The following is a 23,561-nucleotide window of genomic DNA, read 5'->3' as shown; positions in this document are numbered from 1 at the left end:
TTAAACATTTAAAGTACAATGTAAGGAGAGTAACAGACATGCTGGCAATGGTCAAAAAACGTCTATGGAAAAGGAGAGGCTACTGTTCTAAATCTCCTTTATCTCAGGACCCAGGACAATAGGCAGAGACATCCTTACCAGCAAGGAACCCCCTTTCAAAAGTGAGGTAAATATTCTCAGCCTCCAACTTGGTTTCTAAAGTTTCTAACAACATGGGATTAAGCATTATTAAATAGTTGGTAAAAGTTAAACTGAAATCCCACTTTGGCCCTGATTTTCACCCCCAAGGCTTTTGGGGTGGAGTGTTACCCATCCTCCCATGTGACACGAGTGAGGGATGAGCAAGATATGCAGGTCAGGGGAGGCTGTACCACACTCTCCGCCAGAAAAGTGCACTGAAGTCTGGTATCCCTCAGATGAGCATCTCTGGTTTTCAAGGGACATCATGAATAATCTTTCAAAATAAATGTGTTACTGTGGTAACACCACAGCCAGATGCTGTGCCAGGCTCTTTAATCCTCACAGTGATACTGAGAGGTAAGCGATGTGATCATGGTTTCACCAGTGAGGATCTGAAGTGCCAAGAAATGAAGAGACTACCTGACTGACTGACTACTGCTTCACTTCTGAGGGGCAGAGCTAGGGTTTGAACCAACAGAACCAGAGCGGGGGAGGTGAGCATAGTGTGCACACATGCACATGTCTCTGTGTGAGAGAGACAGAGAGAGGGAGGGAGAGAAGGGGGCAGCAAGACCAATTAGGGTAATTTCTTTTACTGGCTACCGTGTATTTGCCACTTCATGCGTCACATCTAGCCTCAGAGCCTCAGCATTTATAACCACTATGCTACCCTCAGCTCAGGGCCTGAGCTATATGGTGCCACCCTGTAAATGTTTGTCTTACAAATGTTTGTCTTATTTTGCAGGAAAGTAGGGTGTGGTTGTTTAAGAACACAGATTTTAGAGCATTTAAGATGTGGGTTCAAATCCTTGTTCTGACACTTGGATGACTTGCCAATTTGCTTTCTCTCTCTCAGCCTTATTTTTCCTTCCAGAAAATGGGAATACAGTTGACCTCTGAACAACGTGGAGGTTGGGGCATCAATCATGCAGTTGAAAATCTGAGTATAACTTACAGTTGTACCCCGTATTCTCAGTTCTGCATGTGCGGATTCAGCCAACCCAGGCAGATCGTTTTTGTAGTGCTGTAGTATTTACTGGAAAAATCTGCACATAAATGGACCCGCGCAGTTCAAACCCATGTTGTTCAAGGGTCAACAGTAATAACTCCCACCTTAAAGGACTATTGTTGGAATCAAGTGAGAAAGCATTTCTAAAGGGATGAGATAAGTCCAAATGGCACATCCATGGGCCATGGCGCCCCAGCAGCCTAGCCTGGGTTCCCACCCTCCACGGAACCTCCTATCAAACTTCCTTCCTCAAAATCAGGCACTGCCTGTGGCTTTTAGATGACCATACACTGTTTTGCATTTTATATTACTGCTCTGAGCTACGTGTGTTTTACCCAACAAAAATGTAAGCTCCGATAAGGCAGAAACCATGTCTAGCCTTACATATCGTCCATAATTTGTTGCATAATGTCAGACATTCATTTACCCACTTACACATTCATTCCTTCATGAGACAAATAGGCCCTCAGTTCCCACAATGTGCCAGACGTGGTGACGGGCACCAGGTGCAGAGCAGTGAGCACACGTGCACAGTCCATGCCTCGCAGCAGAGGGAGAAAGCGCCCAGCCCAACAACTACTGCTTACCGGCCGCACGCAGTATCTTGTAGAAAAGGAACCTGGTCTTTAGGGATCTGATTTCCACTGGGAGAGGGTGAAAGACGCATCCTGGAGGACCCGACACTTGAGCTGGACTTAGAGGAGTGAGAACTGGCCAAAGAATGAGGGACAAAACTTGCAGACAGAGGGCACGGCCTGTGCTAGCATGGGAAAGCACCCTGTGCCGATGCAGGTGACAGAGACGGTGAGAGACGAGGCTGGAGGGGCCGGGGGAGCCAGATCACAGAGGCCACGTTGCAGAGATTAGACTGCACCCCACGTGCAGTGGGAAGCTTTTGAATAGAAGACTGACAAGCAGTAGGTGTGCAATAAATATCCCGTTAATTAGATGCCAGGATCCTTCCTGAGTATTATGTAAGTGGAGGGGAGAAGTCAGATACTTAGGAAGTAAAACTTAGTGCACTCTCAGAGCTCATTTTTGTTTCTGCTGCTTGCCACAGAGCTTAAGACACTTATTTTTCCAAGAAAAGACAACAAGTTCAATACGACTTTGGACTCAAAGCTAAAACCCTATGCTGACCTTAGGTACAATTTTATAAAGATCCTCATCCTAATCCGATCCCCCTGGAACATAAATGGCAAGCTGAATTAAACAGTCCATGGTTCAGATGCTGTGGTTTGTGACATTTCTACTAGGAAATCAAGTTATTTGGGGACTTCAGTTTCTTTTCTCCTTACCTGCTTCATAGGACGGAGAGAGCCGATTGTTTTCCATCCACTGAACGCTGTCCAGTTTGGGATCTCGTTAGGCTTGAGTAGGATTTGTCTTCCTAGGAAATTGGGTCCTTCATAAGCTATCCACCTATATGAGAACAAGAAGAAATGGGATGCTTAAAACAGAAAGCAATTTCTAATCAAAAAATACCTGCTACTATACCATATAGGGCTCATTCTGTAAAACTTCTAAGTTTGTAGATTCTTCTTTTAGGAAAAACAATGTTTTAAGAGTGTATTTTAAGGGAAAATGCAGGAAAAAGCAGGGAGGACTAGGAGAAAGCCCACTGGGCCAGGGCGCCGAAGATTTAGATTCCAGTCAGGGTTCTGGTTTCCTTACTTCCAAAACAAGGTTCCCTCCAGCTCTACAATCCCATGTTCCTTTGATAATGCCAAGTTTTTTCCATAATGTAACATTCAAGGGTAGACTGTAACCCCTCCCCATCACCCAGGTAAGAGACACCAGCTTCCTGTCCCACTCTCAGGCTCATCGTCCCTCATCCTCAGCAGCTTCTCTGGGTGGCTCCAGCCACCTCTCCAGGCACACCTCCTTCCACAACTTCTCCAGGAGAGGACTAATTAAAATTATCTATAGAGATCCTGTCTGAACTCTTCCTTTAAGGTCTCCAAAGCAACTTGTTCTCAGTACCCTGGGGACCTTCACTGTGCACCAAGTCGGAAAATGTATAAAAGTGTGCAGGCCCTGGAGGTGAGTATCCGGAGCCCTACTCAGTGGCACACAGTCAGCCTGTTGCTTTCCAGGCTGGCCTTGGCTGCTCTTATACCACAACAGTATGTGGAACAGTTGTGACAGAGGCAGGACGGCCAACAGACTGAAAAGACCATCTGGCCTTTTCTTGAAAAAGTTTGCCGAGCCCAGCCCAAGGTGGTTATCAAGCTGGACAGCTAAGGAGAATCTGGTGGGGCTGCCAGGAGGCTCTGAAATTCTCAGCAGGACTCCAGGTCACCCGCAAGAGGTGCTTTTGGAAAGTATGTATGGAAGATGAGGCAGCTGCCTTGCTTGGTTCAGACAAAGTGCCCTGCTCCCCACAGCCGAGTTCAGGCCTGGCCAGATTACAGATGAATGAGCGAGAGAGACAACCTCCCCTCTGCCCCTTCTTGCCGACACAATCTAAACCACCAGACTGGTGCAGGGTTAGGACAGCGGGACCATGGAGAGACTGACTCACCTCTCCAGCTTATAGGCAGGTGAGTCTCAGTTATAAAAACCTAAGCAAGATGTGAATTCCACAGCTGCAAAGCGTTAAAGCTTGGCCCCCATCACCACCAAAGATCAGAGAGATGGGAAAACATGGTGATTAAACAGAACAAAACAAAACTTGTCACTGAGGGTAGCTGGCTGTGCACTAGGGGGTGTTCTGTGAGCCATCTGTAGCCTAGAAGGATCCTCAGACAGCCTTCACCATTTCCTCACTCCACGCAGCAGTTCTCTTGCAGAGAATCCAGAACAGTGAGTGAAGGTGAGCTCAAGAGAAGAAATATGATGTTAAGATAAAATGGCACCAGATTTCTATGTACAAAGTGAAATTAGCCTGTGAGAAATTTCCAAAAGTGAATCAATAATCATCAGTTGCACTTCAAAATGTGGGGGAAAAAAAAAAAAAAGAAATGTACAAAAATGCTATGAAAGTCCTGTACCACAGGGATGTAGAATTCAGTTCAGACTTCATTCAGTGGTAAATAATATACTGGGATACAATATATGGGTTATGAGGCTTAGAGAGCAAATCAATTTATGTTTAATAAACATCAAACCAGGTGAAATGCTTTGCAGAAGGAAATTTAAACTGCTGTACATGTGAATGATACAGAAACCACTTATAGTAAATTTTCAAATCAATTCACAATCTCAGCTTTCTCTTTCATTATCCCCAAATATTTAAAACAAGCAGTCGATTATCAAACAGTTTGAAAGTCTTAAGACATGAAAACAGGCATCTGTATTAATCACTGAGAGCTATGTGTGTTCTTTCAGTCAACTTTTGGTACCAAAACACCAAAGATGCAGGCTGACAGTCCCTCTCAGAAACGGCCTCGGCGGGGTAGGCATAGCTCAGCAGTAGAGCATGTGCTTAGCATGCAGAAGGTCCTGGGTTCAGTACTTATAATAAAACAAAACAAAAAAATGGCTTGAGAGGCAGATTTTCTAGGAAGCATTGGCGCTTCAACTCAGTGCCCCTCACTTGCAGGCTGCTTATCATTTTTGTTTTCAATAAATATGCAAGTTCATAACGAATTTATGTATCCATCATATTTCATTTCATTTCTTAGAGTCATCTCCCCAGACTGCAAAAGTGCAGGCCCCACAGGACCTGGATCCACCCTGACCAACAATCTGCATGAACAGCAACCTTGGCGGGCGGGCTGGCTCAGCCAGGACTCCAAGTGTGAGCGTAAGCGCTCTGGAGCCAGCAGCCCAAGAGTAAAGGAGATGGCAGAACAAAACACAAAACCCTGTTAGTCCTACAGACAGTCACGTGTCTGAAGCAGGCAATGGTCTCAACTGGCCAAAGTTGCCAGTTTAATGAGGTTTCTCCTGAAAGGAAGGTGGGCGCAAATGGTTAAGCTCACATGGTCCACCTACTCGAGGACACAGGGTCTGAACACAAGGCAGCCCTTCTCTCCCCGAGGGCTCTTCTCCCAGACCGCTGCCTGCTGTGCCCCTGGACACAGGCCACAGCCTTCTCGTGCCTGAAGAGGAACTACTGGTATTACATGGAGAGAGAAGAGGAGTAAGTGGACCATCAGACCAAAACACAGCAGCGCGGGCACTAAAACGCAGCTGTGCAACTCCGTCCTACCAGAGTGACCGAAGCAAGCCCAGCCCCCGTCCCAGACTTACAGTCCACTTTTCACCCACACGGACTGGGTGTAGAAGTGCAGGTCCTTGTTCAGAACAGAGTTCACAGCCTCTTCCAGGTGTAACTCTCTCCCCTCACAATGTTCCAGAGCAAAAAGGCTAATGGAGGGCTCTTCAAAAACCTAACAGCAGAGAAAAGACAAAAAAAGCATCACCATACAGGGCAGCCATACCTCAGTGGCTCCCAGTCAGAACGCAGGGCACCCTGGACCCACTGCTTCTCACGGGCGTGTCGTTTACCGCTCTACCCTCTGATGGTGTTGTAGTCAAAAGTGCAGTGGCGAGGTCAGATTCCATTACTAATTTGTACTCACTTCCTTTGTATACTAAAGTTGAACTTTTGGAAAAGCAATCTTAATCTCGTAGTGAAAGTGGAGACCTGGCTCCAATCACATGTTAAGGTCTGGTTGTGCTGTAATACGGACCACATTTTGGTCCTGCCTTGCTTTTGGCCGGCAAGAGAATAAACACAGAACGGAAGGGCACTCTCATTTCCCAGGAGGTCACGGAAGCAGTCACTGAGAAAACAAGACTTCATTTCTCTAGGCTCTTAAAAACATTCCTAGGGGGGAAGAAAAGGCATTTCTCATTTAACATCAGCGACAAAAAGCCAGAATGCACAGGGATGGGAGTGATTTCTACATTAAAAGTAAGTATTCGCCCAAGCCCTCATGTCAGACAAGAAGAGAATCAATTTTGTTCTTTTTCATTCATGAATATGTACAAGGTACCATGCTAGGATGGGGAAGAAATCAAAACAAGTTCACCATCCTTGTGTTCGGGGCGTTACTAACGAGTGGCTAAATTAGGAGAACTGTGCAGATGCTGTAATGCAGTCCAGGGCGGAGAAGCATGTGCCTTGTGAGAGTTCCTAGTGGAAGCCTGGATCCCTTTTAGCAGAAGGGAGCAGGACTCAAGGAAGCTTCCCGGCCATGGTGGTGTGTGAGCTCAGTCTCAAAGGATGCAATGGATCTGGGGGGCCCTAGGGAGAATAGAAGGAAGGCTCTCTGTGCAAAGAAGGGAGACAGAAATATGTGAGTCACGTTAGGGAAATGGCAAGTAGACCCCCTTGGCTCCAACACAGAGTCCAACAGGAAACAGCGTCAGGTGCACCTACTGTTTGCTACTGTGTATTGAGTCGCCCGCTTCTCCCTGACACCGACAGGCCAGAGCCAGATTTACTGCCTGTAAACTGGGCATCCCTGAAGGCTTCTGGGCAGGGGACTAGGATTGGGCTGAACTATCCATAAAGTGGTACATGAGAAGCAGAGCATGAGTGGAGGGACTGTGGATGTTCAGAACAGTAAATAAACGGTCAAACACCCGGCTCGTTCAGGTGACCTGCAGATATACTTGCGTAAGAGCAAAATGCACTGTGAAAGCGTTATCCCTGGCAGCAGTGTTTGCAGTAGCAGAGGACGGAGAACGAATTCAATGTCTAACAAGAGGGCACTGATTAAGTAAATTACGGCGCATTCACGGAGGAATCCTGTACCGCTGTAGAAAGAATGAGGAGATTGTTACAAAAGCTCTGCAAGATATATATCTTAGGGGCAAATAACCTCGCTCTGCCCCTCAGAAGCACTGTGACTTTGGGTGAGTCACTTCATTTCTTGGTACCTGAGATTCCTCACCGGTGAAACAGTGTGTGGGGAGAGACTGCAGACAGGGCACACAGGCTATTTTTTTAGAGAAGTTTGATGAAGAGGAGGAGGGAAGTGGGCTGGGGGCTTCTGTGAACACCCGTGGGCCCCGTGGAAAGTGGCAGCATCGGAGGAAGAAGCTGAAGAATGCTCGGCAAGAGGGGTGGTTCTAGGGAAGAAGGCAGTGGTCTGACCCCCTGTCCCGTCAGCTCAGAACCTCTGACTGGACTCAGTCCCTGAGGGAAAGGATTGCTTTGAAAAGGATGAACTGTGCTTCCTCTGAAATCCGAGGAAATATAGAAAAAGAATGCCAAGATATCTCTAGGGTTTTAAATTAGGTAAACGCGTGAGTAATTTTCTCTGTACGTTATGTGGCAAAGGTTCCCTGTGGGTCAGGGAAGGCATGAAGCCCTGTCCAATAGGACTTCCTGCAGCAATAGGAATGTTGTGTATCTGTGCTCCTCAGTACGGGAGCTACCAGCCACACGTGGCCACTGAGCATCTGAAATGTGGCTCACGTGACCATGGGAAGTGAATTCATTTTCTTTCATTTTAATTTATTCAAATTTAAACAACCTCACGTGGCTAGTGCTGTGGTGTCGGATAGTGCAGGTTTAGGGGTTAGAGGATGCTGGAAAAGAAGGTGCGCATCACTGTGTGCAGTGAGACAGTCAGCCATGCGTGAGAAAGCTGCCCCGGAGCGCTGATTTTCCTTCAGTAAACAGCAAAAACTGGGTCAGGGATGGAAATTCATCTCCAGTCACTGAGTTCCTGAGTGACTGCAAGCAAGATCAAGCTTCTCTTCTGCTATCTGCAAAATAGGAACTGGAAGCATCCCAACCATTTATAGAAGAAATATCCATGTAGGAATCCAAGGCAGCAGTAGGTTAGAAACGCAGCCAACAGCCAGCTCTAAATTACCCACTAAAACTGGTGACTGAAAACAAATGGATAATCAAAATCCACAGATAAGCCCCCGACTTTACTGCTGGACTTTCTCCAGCATCTTCACCCTCGAGCTTTTGAAAAAGCACTTCAGCGTACCTCACACATCTACCCACTGAGTTACTAATTAGTAAGGAAGGGCAGACAGGCAAGGGGCCTGGGTCTGGCTCATGGTCAGCCATCAGCAACACTCTCCCCAGTAGAGTTTGCTGTGACAAGAACAACAGACACTTACATTAAAGGCATTTGATGCTGACATAATATTTTCAGTTCCACAGGGGAAAAATTGAAAGCTTACTTGGGGATGTAAATTAAATGCTAAGTAATGTTCTAAGAAAAATGTATATTTTCCCTCTTCCTTTTGCAGAACGCCACAAAGATGTTTTTAAAAGACTGCCATTGTCACTCAGACTGCATCAAATTCACTCCCCCATTCAAAGACAATCTAGCAACAGTATATCTAAAAATTTATGTTAAGGTGACAATGCAAAATTTGATGGAAAGGATCACAAAAATTGTTTTAAAAATGATGATGGTGGAGAGGGTATGCAGCTCAGTGGTGGAGCATGTGCTTAGTTAGCATGCAAGAGGTTCTGGGTTCAATTCCTAGTACTTCCATTAATATCCATCCATCAATCAAATAACCCCCCCCAATTAAAAACCTAATAAAACTTACTTAATTTTTAAAAATGACAATGCAAGAAGATTAAGGAAAAAATTGTAGAAAATGACTGAGAGTATTTTTATGAGTTTAAGAATCTTCTAAGAGACCCAATACACTAACGGGTAAAGAACACAAACCAACAAACAGCATTAACCAAGGAAGAAATATGACTAACTGATGTGGAATAATCTCCCCCCTCTCCACTGACAACAACGGGTATCATCATGTGGTCCAAACTGTCAAACTTTTCATCTTAGAACATCTGTTGTTTCTAAGCTTAAAGTCATTCCCCCTCTAGATGTCTGATATATATATATATATATTTAAATTGACTTTTCTCTATTTAAGTTGTTTTAATTTAATGGTCTTAATTCACAAATATACAGTTGGATCTTGAATAACACAGGTTTGAACTGTGTGGGTCCACTGACAGGTGGATTTTTTCCAATAAAAATAGTATGTGTATTTTCATTTTATGGATATTTAACTAAGTGTGGGTAAAAGTTTCTGTTTGATTAGAGATCAAAATATGTGGAATCAAAAGAACTAGGTTTGAGTCCTGATTCTATCCAGACTGTTTCAGCTTCCTGCCCTTGGGTGAGACATTTATCAGTTCCCTTGTTTTTGAGGCAGAAGTAGCAGTACACAGATTTTCCACTGGCTGCTGGGGTTGTAGGGGGAGGTCAGTGCTCCTAATCCTTTGTGTTGTTCAAGGGTCAACGGCACTTACATTTATAAATGTACTTGATTCATAAATGTGCTGAAAGGTTAGAAAGATTAGGAAGGTAATCATTCAGAAATACAGGGTGCTGAAGAACTATTTCAGAATCTTATTTTTCTGACACATTTTCCGAACATGAAAGTAGAGATATAGACTATTAATAGTCTTCAAAACTGAAGATGACACAGTAACTGGAACTTTCCAAGGACAACAGAAACTGCCAGAATTTAATTACAATTTGAGCTCTACAAATCTCTTGGCCTCAGTCCACACTAACTTAGAAGACAGCCAACCATCTGGGGCCAAAGGCTCTTCTTAGGTGTCAGCAGTAACAGGACATTCCTGCTGGGTCAAGTCTAAGCCATGCAGAGAGGATACAATTTCTAAAAGGAGGATGTGGTTAAGAAAGAAAAAGAATACTTGAACAAACGAACTTTCAATAAGGAAGAATGGAAACAACTCATCACTCCTCATCCCATCAACTAAAATGATATTTTTAAGTATTACAGTAATAGTAATTAATATATATGGCATTTAATATGTTGGGCATCATATGTACACACACACTATAGGTAGGGGATTGTTGATGGATGGATGGAGATACATATATCTGAAATCCAAAAAAGCTCTAAAACTCCAATTTTTAAAAATCTAATTCATTTGGCAAAAAACCTAAGTAGAAGACTATAATATTTATCCAACTTGCATATAGCTATGATTATATTTTGCTACAGAAATAGAAATGTGCTTAATTATGGGGTGCTGCCCAGAGCCTTTCTAAGGGTATTCTCTTATATGCTATATGTGAGCCATATGACTTTAAAATGTGAAAAATGCCATATATCCAGAAGGAACCCTACTTCAGGATGACACCTGCACTCCAGTGTTCATAGCAGCACTATTTACAGTAGCCAAGACATGGAAACAGACTAAATGTCCATTGACAGATGACTGGATAAAGAAGAAGTGGTATATTTATACAATGGAATACTATTCAGCCATAAAAACCGACAACATAACACCATTTGCAGCAACATGGATGTTCCCGGAGAATGTCATTCTAAGTGAAGTAAGCCAGAAAGAAAAAGAAAAATACGATATGAGATCGCTCATATGTGGAATCTAAAAAAGAAGAACATAAATACAAAACAGAAACAGACTCATATAGAATACAAACTTGTGGTTGCCGGGGGGGAGGGGGGTGGGGTGGGAAGGGATAGACTGGGGGTTCAAAATTTGTAGATACTGACAGGCATATGTAGAACAGATAAACAAGATTATACTGTATAGCACAGGGAAATATATACAAGATCTTGTGGTAGCTCACAGCAAAAAAAAATTTGACAATGAATAAATGTATGTTCATGTATAACTGAAAAAGTGTGCTCTACTCTGGAATTTGACACAACATTGTAAAGTGACTATAACTCAATAAAAAAAGTTTAAAAAAATTAAAAATAAAAAAAAGCTAAAGCTCTAAACTGTTCTTAGAAACAATGAACAGTACACATATGTAAATTTAAATAAATATTTTTTTAATTGCTAAAAAAATTAAAAAATAAATAAATAAATAAAATGTGAAAAATGCCAAATCCCAAAATACATTCATGTTAGGGATCACAGAACTATGTTCACTCATGTAATCCATCCAACATCCCACTGACATGGGTACCATTATCATCCCCACTTTACAGATGAGGAATCAAGGCACAGGTCACATACTGTAAGTAAAAGAGCTGGCATTTAAAACTAGACATTATGGCCCCAGAGGCCATGTTTTTAACCCTTACCCTCCGGTTCTAAAATGTTCTAAGTACCAGTAATTTTACCATGTAGAATATTTTTGATTGGCAGGTGTGATATTATCTCCAGGAGCTGACTTCATCTTGCTCAGAGGGGAAGTATCTGTGACCCTTATTCCTACCTACCCATCTACTTAACAGGTGTGCCCACCGTCTAAATTTGAAGCTCTGAGACCCTGGGTACAAGCACTCTACTAGAAGGAATGTATTTATATCAATGCATCTTCAATATAATTGGATAAAATTTTAAAATCCAACTACTAATTTTTGACTTTTTTAATTGAAGTATAGTTAATTTATAATATTGTGTCAATTTCTAATTTTTGACATTCTTTAAAGCTACACAGACTTGAACTAGGATTTAATAATGGGGATGAATTTATACAAATATATTTCCTTTTTCTCATGTAGTTTCCCTAATCATCAACTGTATGAGTTTAAGACAGGAAAGAGAATGTATGTACTTTATATATTTTTTTCATTCATTTTTATTCATATAATAGGTCCTTGAGGTAGAATGAAGTCTGTCGAATGGTCTTTTCCTAACTTTATAGATGAAGCAAATATTAAATTATACTGATTAGCTTGGTGTCATTATGGGGCCAAGACTTTAATCTTTTGCTCTAGGGAGCACAAAAACCATAACTTGAAAGCACATAATCAAAAGATTTTTGAAATGGAAATATGTTGGTGTCCTAGAAGCATGGCTTGGATAATCACACAGAATGTCTCGAGTTAGAGTCTGTGTTAAGACTATGATGGGGGGAGAAGGGGAGAGAGAGATTGCTGACAAAAACATAATCAAAGGGAACGTCCCCTTCAAAGACCACATTTATTGGAGAAAAAGAGGCCATCCGGGAAGTGAGAACAGAGATGAAAATCACTTGGACAATTTATTGACTGACTGTTAATACTGAAAACAAGGCGTGAAAATCTTGCCTTGCTTCTCAGTGCTTAGAAGGGAGAAGAAAGTATTCAATTTAGCAAACATTTCTGAATTCCTGCTGCAGGCCAGATAATTTGCCAAGTGCCTAGGATACTTAAACAAGTTCGATCTCTGAGCTGAAAGGAAATCCTGAGCCCTGATCTCTAGCAAGTGTCCAAAACTTCCTCTCCTGGTGTACAGAGCCCTTCACGTTCTGATCTCCAGCCGTCTTTGCGGCCTCATCTGCCAGAGTAGCAAAGTTAGCTATCATCGTTTGCATTTCAGCACTTTACATCCTTATCTGCCTTAAGCAGATCTTCACGCTTCCAGGTATTTCCAGTTGCCAAGTCCAGTTGAATCCTTTTGTCCCTTATCAACTGTCTCTCATCATCAGCTTTCTTCCTCTCTCTGACATTTCCACCTTCCATTTTTTTCTGGCTCTTTCCTTTTGAGCAATAAACATGCCCACTTATTTACATACACACACACACACACACACACACACAAACCCTACAGACTTGTACATTGGCACTCTACAGTTCTTTGAGTTTCAGATCACTGCTTGTGTGGAAAAGATGTTGATAGCACCTCAGGATGTTATTTGGTTAGATTCTCAATATAACATGTTATTTTATTTTAAAAATATCTTGCAAACAGCCACTGAGAACAGCCCTATCAGTACAGCTGACAATATCACGTCACCCTAATCTTTGCCAAATGAACCATGGCTAAGAAGACTAAGGGCAACTGGACTGAATTCAAGGAAAGTAAACATAGTGTGTGCTTCAGTGCAGAGAAATACCAAAAAGATATCTGAAATGAAAATGTAATAGAAGGCTCATAAACCTCTAATTAGACTGTAACCTAGAATCTTCTAAGCCTGGCCTATTTAAAATAAAATCATATAAATACCTTCAGTCTATCAAGTCTTGATGTTGTACAACAAATGTTAATTATTGTCTATGAGGTATTATAATATTATTGTGTGTTTTCATGTGCTAAAGGCTTCACATGCACTAGCTCATTTAATCCTCATTTTATTAGATGAGAAAGCTGAGGCTTAGAGTGGCCAGAAATATGCTCAGGGTCACTCAGCCAACACGTAGTGGTCTGTCAGCCTCCCAAACCAAACTCTTCTACAGTGAACTATAATCCCCTTCATAAAAGCTTCTTCCATTTAACTTAGAAAATCAATTTTACTTTCTAACTCATCTTTTTCCTTTTTAACAAAAAGGTTATAATACATTTCAAAAAGAATACATAATACCTAGATGACCATGTATCAGCACCCAGAAGTAAATCATTTTTACTATATTTTTATCAAATTGTATAAACAAGTAAAACATAACTTGTCCAGTTGAATTTTAATTCCCCCCTCCACTACCCTGAAGCTGTCGTGAATCTTTCTAGCTCTTACACATCCTTACTGTAACATCCTTAGTAACACGTGAACCTCGCCTACTATATTGTATTTCCTTTTATCAATATGCTGTATAGTTTGTTCCATCCATAAATGATGCATCAAACATCCTTATTTTTCCCTCATCACAACTGGCACTCCTTCCACTACCTGTGTATGAATAATCCCACTTCTCTACCATTAAACTAAATTTTGGTGTTGTCAGATCTTCAAATCTAAAGTAAGGTAATACTACCTAATTACTGCTTTAATTTGCATTTACTTGATCACTAGTGAGGTTTAACATCCTTTGTATGTCCTTAGCCGTTATTCTCACATCTCTGAAGTGCCTCTTCATATTCTCTGATTTTTGAAATAGGCTTTTATTTTTTCTCAATTGATTTGATATTCTGTACATTAAACCTCTGCAGTTTATAAAGGTCTGAAAATATATTCTTCCAATCTGTGGCTTGCTGTGGTTGGTTCAGTCAATGACTAATGTCCCCTCACTTCCACTGCCCTCCCCGCCACCCCCCAAAATATCCACATCCTAATCTCTGGAACCTGGGAGCAGGTTACCTGATATAGTAAAAGGCACTTTGCAAATGTGATTGAGAGTTAAGAATCTAGAGATGGGGCTATTTGTCTGGATTCTCTAGATAGGCCTAACATGGTCACATGGGGTCCACATAAGAGGAAGGCAGGAGGGTCAGGGATAGAGGATAGAGAGCGGAACTGGAGTGATACACTTTGAAGATGAAGAGGACGACGAGCCAAGGAACGCCAGGGACCTCTAGGAGCTAGACAAGGTAAGGAGACAGATTCTCCCTTTGTGTCTTCCAGAAGGAATGCAGTCTTGCCGGCACCTTAATTTTACCCCAGTAAGACCTATTTCAGACTTCTGACCTCCAGAATTGTAGTATCATTTCTGTTGTTTTAAACTACTACATTTGTGGTAATTTGTTACAGAAGCAACAGGAAACTTGACACACTTGCCTTCTACCCTTCACTGACTTGTATGTTCTACTCTAATATCATTAGGATAGTCTCCAATATTTTCCTTTTAAGTTTTTTTTTCCTTACAGTTTTATAGAGATATAATTGACACACACAGGACTGTATAGGCTTAAGGTGTGCAAGATGATGATCTGACCTACACACGTTGTGAAATGATTGCCACAATGAAATAAATGATTGCCACAATAAGTTTAGTGAATACCCATCATTTCACATAGATACAAAATAAAAGAAATGGGAAAACAATGTTTCTCCTCATGAGGAGAACTCTTAGGACTTAACTCTCTTAACTTTTGTACATAACATATTGCAGTGTTAATTCTGTTTATCATTATCATATCAGTGTTATCTGTTTATCATTACATTCTTACTGCTTATCTTATAACTAGAAGTTTGTATCTTCTGTCTACTTCCATCCAGTTCCCCTTCCCCACACCCTCTGGTAACCACAAATCTGATCTTTTTCTGAGTTTGTTTGCTTGTTTTTAAAGTATAAGTACTTGACCTACAACACGTGTGAGTTCCTAGTGCACAACACAGTGATTCAGTATTTCTGCACATTTCAAAACAATCACCATGATAAATTGTCATGTGTCATCATACAAAGATATTTCATAAGTACTGACTAAATTCCCCACACTGTACATTTCATTTGAGTTGGTTTTTCACATTTAAGTTGCCATTAATCCATCTGGATCTTATCTTTGTGTCTGGAATAAGGCAAGATTCTAATTGTATATTTTTCCATGTGAAGGGCCAACTGTCTTTCATAATAGCCCCACTGAAATGCTGTCTGTCACCTTCCAAATTCCATTATTTATGTAGGTCAGTTCCTGTGCGGTCCTATTCTGCTGTTCTATTTGTCTCTCCTTGCACCAATACTCACTATCTTAATTACTACTGATAAATAATGGAAGACAAGTGATCCTGCCTATTGTTCTTAAAAATAATCTTGGCTATTCTGAACCCCCATCTTTTCCAAATTAATTTTAGAATGAGCTTGTCATGTTTTACCACCACTACCACCCCAAAATACAGAAGATTCTGTAAGCATTTTGCCTGAAATTTTATTAATTTGGGGAAGACCACAGTATTTACAATAGAGTCTTTTCATCTATAAAAATCTCTCTCCATCTTTTATGTCCTTAAAGAAGTTTGTACAATTTTTCTCACAAAGGGTTTACTTGGCTTGTTAGATTTATTCCTACATATCCTCTATTTTAACTGCCATTTATCTCATATCCAGCAACTTTTAAAGAATTCATATGAGTCCTAATAACTTGTCAGTCGATATTCTTGACAACTTTGTTTCTTGCTTTAAACCTTTTTTGGTTTTAATCTTATTAAAGTGTCTAAGACTCCAAATTAATGCTGAATAGAAATGCTGATGGTTGAGAACTTTGTCTTCTGCTTGAATTTAAAAGGAAATGCTTCAGATGTCTCACTTGGAAGTATGATGTTTACCGTAGCTTTCTGTTGGCCTTCGTGTTCAAAATGTACACTGGAGTCACTACTATTAACTACACATGAGTTCAGCTGAAAATTTAATAGCAACTGAACTCTTCTACACTTTATAAAGTCATTGCTTCCTTTCATCTGTGGCTGGATTTAGAGCCTTCTATTTATAGCTTACCCCTTACTCAATACTCTTGCACAGAATGAATTACTGCCTTGCCAATTCTTATTTTACCTTTTAAGATCACTTATGTCATCACAGTCATAAATTTCATGTGAACTTTTCCTTCAACCTCTTGTTATAATGTTTCTTTTGCTTTGCCTGCTTATAGCTGCCAGGATTGGATTATACTTCAAAGGAGGCCAACTTCCATGCCAAGCCACCATGGAGACACTGAAGAAGTAACAAGCAGACTGCTGCTCCCACGGAAATGGAACAGAAGCAGGTTACCCCACACACTACTAGACCAATGCTTTAAACATTTTACTTAGGTTCCCCACCCACCTCTAGCCCCTTACCAACAGTTCTGGGGACTGTTCTAATGGCATAAACCTTACTAAAGCTAATATACCATCTTATTCCCTCAGACCATGTGAGTCTTAAGTCTGGATATATTGTTTTTCATGTCCAATTAGAAACATGCCCAGGATACTAGAGGCTGTCAAAGATTTAAAAATACTTGTTCTAGCAGTTTCTTTACAGATGAGTTAACTGAGGTCAAAATAAATTAAGTGATTTGTACAAGGTCACCCTAGTGAAAAGCAGAACTATAATGTATGCTCACAGCTCCTTTCACTATAAAATGACTGCAAATTATGCATCCATGGACCCCTAGAATGAAACACATGTCTGCACAAATAAAAATCAGCCTGGAGCAAACTGTCATTTGCAAGACTCACTGATCTTTTTTTTTAACTTTTTTTATTGAGTTATAGTCATTTTACAATGTTGTGTCAAATTCAAGACTCACTGATCTTGTATGAAGATGGAGTCTTACGGCTCCTCAGTATTATACCATGATGACACTTTTAGCACTAAGTCACAGGGTGTCTAGGAATGCCAACTATGGGTAACACCCTCATAATTCTGCAGTTTTAGCTAATAAAAGCAAAATTGAAAAAATAATGAAATTTTGCCATTTGCAACAACAGGAATGGACTTGGAGGGCACTATGCTAAGTGAAATAGGTCAGACAGAAAAAGACAAATACTGTATGATACCACTTATATGTGGAATCTAAAAAATATAACAAAGTAGTGACTATAACAACAACAACAACAAAAGCAGACTCACAGATTCCAAGAACAAACCAATAGTTACCAGTAGGGAGAGAGGAGGGCAGAGGGGCAAGATAGGGGTGGGGAATTAAGAGGTATAAACTACTATGTATGAAATAAATAAGCTACAAGGATATACTGTACAACATAGAGAATATAGCCAATACTTTATAATCACTATAAATGAAGTATATAACCTTTAAAAATGTGAATCACTATATTGTACACCTGTAATTCAGATATTATTGTACAGCTATTATACTTCAATAAAAGAAAAAGAATCCAAATAATAATAAGAGCAAAACCAAAAAATCAACTCATATATATGTAAAGTCAACTTAACCGGATGTCACATTTCCCAGAATGAATCCAGAATCACACTGCATAGACAACAGTATTAACCAATTTACAGGAAAAGGCCTATCAGTCCCTAAGTAAGAGCACAGTTGTGGAAGGAATCAGAGAGCAGGTGATGTACACTGTGTCTAGAATTTTCCATAGAAAGAAGACACAGAATCTGGAAAATGCAGCCACAAGGGGCCCTGGGGAAACGGGAGGGGCCCCTTTTGTAGGGAATGTTAGGCTAGGGAAGTTACTCTCAAGACAACCACCATTTACCCAAATCTTAAGCTCAACAAGTAACATTCTGGTAACTAATTCAGTTTCCTAGGTTCTTCCAGAGAGGCACAGAAATGCCCAGGACAGAATTCCCAAGGATTCTAGTCACCAGAATCCACCTACTACAAATCACTAGGTTGGCCCTCTGGCTTACCTATCAGTCTCCTAGGTCTGATCAACTCAGGGCCACCAGGGTGAAGCACAGTTGACGTCACCAAGGATGCAGTACCTGTTGAGGCTGCTTCCTGGTCAACCTGCAGGTCTTTGCTGGGATGCCCAACCTCATCTCATACTCCTTCCATTTCAACACCAAACCTACTGCCTAAACGTGTCTTCAACAAAGACCTTTCAAAAATTTAAAACATACCTGGGAAACGCATTAAGAAAACTAACATGCTCTTTAATCAGTTTTTGGAGTGAAAAGGCTGTAGCTCTCAAGTCCCTCCCAAGAGGCACCTTCACCTGCACTGCCTGGATCCCACAGGACCAAACCAGGGACATGCAACTGCACGTTATATCTTGTGTAAAGATGTTTCTTTTCTCTATATATATTTTCACTTCTAATTTTAATTACTCATTTTTGACTTTATGAATGTAAGAGAATTTTAACTCTTCAAAGAAAAATAGTAATACCACCAATTTGGATTATCTAAGTATATATCTGCTGGTTTTACCACTACAATTTGCTAAGAAAATTCCTTTTTCAGTAAACGCAGACTACTTTCCAATGCTTTTTTCAGCCTTATCAATACCTGGAGAGACTGACCAGAATACATTCTATTTTTGGGGGGGGTGGGGGATCAATTAAGTTTATTTACTTATTTTTAGAGGTGGTACTGGGGGGATTGAACCCAGGACCTCGTGCATGCTAAGCATGCACTCTGCCACCTGAGCTATACCCTCCCCCACTATTTTGTTTTTAACCAGTTTTCCTCCAATAGACAGGAAGCATCAGTAGCCATTTAGTCTTTCCAAGCTGGTGTCTAAAGGCCACTGAGACACACCAGAATGCTATTTTTATTCTTGCTCCTCAGCCAAGACTCTATTCTTAGCCTGATACCAAGAATACTCTCTCCAGGAATGCCTTGTGAAATAAGACCACGTTGCTGAGGTTGAGATCAAAGATCCCGAGTATGATCATCAGCTCTGGTTGAAAGGTCTGAGTCCCTCCTATCACCATGTAGGGCTTCTAGTCATCATCGTGTAAATCTCAGCTTTGACCAGATGCTCCTAGGGAATTATCATAACTAGGCATCTTGAAAATATTCCAGATCCTCACAACTTCCTCTGCGTAAACACCAGTAACCAAGAGCCCAGAGTGAATGTCCCAGATAGCTATCCTGTTTTTCTCACATTTAAAATTCTGAGTAAATATGATAGAAAGGAGAAACTACTTACTCTATATAAATGTAGCCGTCTCAGGTGACCCAGACAATTCTACACACCAGGCAGGAAAGCCCTAGTTCCCCCAAGACAAGGTTTGAAATGAAACCAGTGGTGGTCCACGCCCTAAAGTAACATTGTAAGCCTACGTAGCAGACAAGTTGTCATGTGACTTCTCTAATAGAATAAGAAAATGATCAGGTTATTATTTTTTTTAAGCAGCTATAACAATTACAACCACGATACTCATAGCTAATACTGAGCACTCACCATGTGCTAAGCATTTTACAGGCACCATCACATGTAGTGACCCAGTAGCCTTATGAAGTACTACCACAGACGAGAAAACTAAGTAACTTTGCCAATATCATCCAAACTGGTTCAAGTATTAACTTAAGCTCAGGCCTCTATTGCTCTAGTTCCTAAATTTTGCATTCTGCTAAAAAAAAAAAAAAAAAAAAAAAGAAAAATACCAATCTCACACTTAGGCTGGATTTCATGAGTGAATCTCAATTTTACAATCTACAAGTCACTCATTAAGATTTTTATATTTTCCCTTGTATTATTTCTTCCAACTTCACATTATCATTCATGGTAATTAAACTGGACAAGAAAAAGTCTTATAAATATGCATTCAGTAAGGAACTTACATAGTCAATGGGCTTGAGGGATTTGACTCTGGATGTTGGGCAACCACAGGAAGTAAGGTCAGCATAGAGGCCTTCTTCTAACACACACTGGTTATTGGAAATGTCCTCTTGGTAATACAGGAGCCAGCTGAAAAAGCAAGCAGTGAAACATTCAAACTCCATCAGCTGGCAGCTTGACTCATCATCATGCAGTGGGAACCAGAATGAGGAGTAGGACATAAAAGTCCTGGTGCTTACCACGTGCCAGACTACTGTCTCACTGTGCACTCAATAATTCTATGAGGTAGAAACGTGCCCTTATTTTTACAGGCAACACAACTGAGGTTATATGATTTGTCCAAGACTCCCCCAACTATTAAATGACAGAGCTGAGATTTGAAGTAACACATCCACTGTAAGCTAAAGACATTAGCTTCATTCAGTGCTTTCAAGCACAAAAAAACCTGGAATCAAATTATAGTGATTATTAAGTACTTGGACAGATGAGAAGTTCTTTTTGAGAAAAATAAAAATTTGTATACTTATTTAATGAGCTTGCTTTCAGTCTAGGATGAGTTAGAAGCCAGAGTCCTAAAAATTCACACAACAGTATTTAAGAATATGTCACCTGCACAGCTGATAGCTAGTGGAGATTTTTCAAAAGAAATGAACCCTTTAGAATATTCCATAGCAAATTACCTTCAACACAGCAGTCATCAAAAGCTTGGTTAAGACATGCCCTTTTGGAAAGAAGGAGCCCAAGGGAGAAATTAATTGGCTGTTACTATTTTAGCTTTCGTGTGTTTAAGTTCTAGCTCTATACTTTAAGATCACCAGAACTATACTCTAGCTAGACGACACTAACTTTTGATAACCACAGAAATGCTGTGTGCCTTAATTTACTGCCATGTCTTCTATGTAATAAGCATTTTATAGCCAATATTTATCAAAGGTTTTCAGTATTTTGGGCATGGAGCTAAGCCCCTCTGTGCATTAATTTTTTAGTCCTTGTAAGAATCCTCTGAGGTAGGTACTGTTATTATCCCACGTTTACAGAGGAGGAAACTGAGGTTCAGATGGTCCAAAGTGCTTAACGTTACAGAATGAGGCTGTGGTGTACCGGGCTCAAATCCAGATCTCTAAAGCACTACAGGCACTTAATCACCATGGTTCTTGTATTCCTTTATTAAAGCCATAGTTTAATAAACTACACATAAATATAAATAAAATATATAAAATGTGTATTTTGTATGTAGTTGGCCCTCTGTATGCACAAATGTCTCTTCTGCAGACACAGAGGCCTGACTGTACTAAGCTACTTTATATAAGGGACTTGAGCACCCGTGGATTTAGGTATATGTGGGGACTCCAGAGCCAATCCTTGCACATACCTAGGGACTTCTCTCCCCCCCATAAATATATGTGTGTGTGTGTGTGTGTGTGTGTGGTGTAAAATGTATACACTATATATAAAAAGTATATATATTATATATGTTTATAAATAAAATAAATATTTCCTACACGAAGCAACATATACGACTAATTTGTCCTAGACTTCAGTGTCAGGAAAAAATATTTCCCTCCAGAAAAACTTCAGTGCTCCTTCTCATCAGAAAATTAAAATATATCTTGCAAAATGTTTTCTTTTATCTTAGAGGAGAAGAAACTCAGAGCCAAATACTAGTAACAAAATTATTTCAGGTCTCTGGTGTATACATACATATTTCTCACTAGAGTTGCAGATAATCTATTTAACTAACCGTGTCCTACTTTATGTGTTTTACTACTGTAAAACGTTCATATCCTTCTTGGAAGTAACTATAAAAACAGTAACTGATATGAAGGGGTTCAAAGTAGTGAGAGCTAAGGAAATCAGAGAAGGAAAAGACTGCTTGATTTAGGGTTAATCAAGAAGGTTAAAAGAAGGAATGAGGATGGACTAAATCTTAAAAATATGTATTTGGATTAATATTAAGCAGGGTTCACAAACTTACATACCTGTGGGAGGCCTGGCAGATAATAAAAATGAGCAGTTTTACAGTACGCTGGGGAGCACACGCGCCTCTCTACTCAGTACCAAAGGTGATGTTTCCCCAGAGTTTTCAAACCTTCTGATTTTTAAAGAGAAGGTAAAAATCAGGTTCTTCTGAAAAATATCCTAAACTTAAGTATTGATATAAAAAAAAAACTTTAAACATAGTGTGTGGGCCAAACAAGTAACATGTGCTGGCGAGATTCACCTGAAACCTACAACCTTTGAGACAGAGCGGGGTGACGGCAGACCACAGCTTGTGGGCCAAATCCTCCCCATTGCCAGTTTTTGAACAGCTAGCAAGCTGACTGGTTTTGCATTTTTAAATGATCTAAAAAATTAAAAGAAGACTGTGATATGTGAATATTAAATCCAATTCAAATTTTGACATCCACAAACGGAGCTTCGCTGGAACACAGCCATCCTCATTCACGTGTGTATCACCCACAGCCGCTCTGGTGCTGAAGTGACGGTGCTGAGTAGCTGGCACAGAGCCTCTGTGGCCCCAAGGCTGAAAATACTTACTACCTGGCCTTTATAGAGAGAGTCTGCTGACCCACAGTATAGATGGTAAGGCGCGAAACACAGAGCTGAGTAAATGCCCAGTGAGGGGAGGATGGGGCACAGTACAAGGACAGACTGGAACATGGACATGGAAAATGAGACTCAGTGATGGCAAATCCTGGAAAGGAAAAAAGAATCTGAACTTGATCTGACTGTTAATGAGAGCATGACCTTGGGATTTAAAGAAGAGTAGTAGAAAACATTAAACTGGATTTTGGGACAGACAACTGGGCTCCGATTGGTTTGTGATAAACACTGGAAATAAGAGGACATCGGGGTAGGACTAATTAGGAGACTGAAATTCCTCAAGTGGAAAGTAGGATCCTTGTCTCTACTGGTTCGAGAGAAAAAGGAGGAGAATCAATGAATCCAAGATATCTTGGGAAAGAGACTCTGATGAGTTATTAAGTGGCTATCTGAGTTATTAGGTGGATATCTGATATACAGAGATGCCACTGAAGATAACATATACTTAAAAATGTATGAAGATACATACACTTAAAAATGGCTAAAAAGGTAAATTTCATGTTATACATATTGTACCACAATAAAAATGATACATAGAGAGAAGATATTAGAACATAAGTTGAAAAACACACAGTCTCATATACCCACGTGAGAAAGGTCCAATATGCTGCTGCAGTTGGAAGAACACAGAATTTAAAACAAACAAACACTAAACAGCCAAAGTAATCCTGGGTCTGACACTTGGTGTGGGATCTTGGGAAACCTTAACTCTGAAGCAGGGATCCTAATCTGTGAAATGGGGGCAACAAATAATTTAAACAAACAAAACCTTTTTTAAAAATTTAGGAGTAATATGTATTATCTGGACAAAAATGCTAATTTTATAGCATTCTATTACACTATACAGTAAACACACAATGAAACATTCAAAATAGTTAGGAAATAATCTAAGATAACAGTGAGACAAAAAAAATCACCAAAACACTCCCAGAGTTGGCCAGTCAGCATCCTGTTTCTCAGCAGTGCACAATGGCTCATGACACAAGATGGGCTAAGTTAATATAGGCTAATTAGCTTTTGACTACTGGTTAAAATTTTTTGATTTCACTGTGTAT

At 40.4% G+C, this 23,561-nt stretch overlaps 1 protein-coding gene across 1 annotated transcript in view; it reads right to left on the bottom strand.

The window, feature by feature from the left end:
• CRYBG3 (crystallin beta-gamma domain containing 3) overlaps positions 1-23,561 on the bottom strand; it is a 103,461-nt gene that overhangs the window by 5,699 nt on the left and 74,201 nt on the right. Inside the window, 3 exon segments of the mRNA XM_032489790.1 lie at positions 2,488-2,611; positions 5,387-5,526; positions 19,905-20,031. Coding sequence (XP_032345681.1) covers positions 2,488-2,611; positions 5,387-5,526; positions 19,905-20,031 — 391 coding nt within the window.

The sequence above is a fragment of the Camelus ferus genome, chromosome 1 (genome assembly GCF_009834535.1).
Source record: "Camelus ferus isolate YT-003-E chromosome 1, BCGSAC_Cfer_1.0, whole genome shotgun sequence".
Classification (NCBI taxonomy): Eukaryota; Metazoa; Chordata; class Mammalia; order Artiodactyla; family Camelidae; genus Camelus; species Camelus ferus.
Note: the sequence above shows the minus strand (reverse complement) of the source record. Positions and strands in the feature narration are given on the sequence as shown.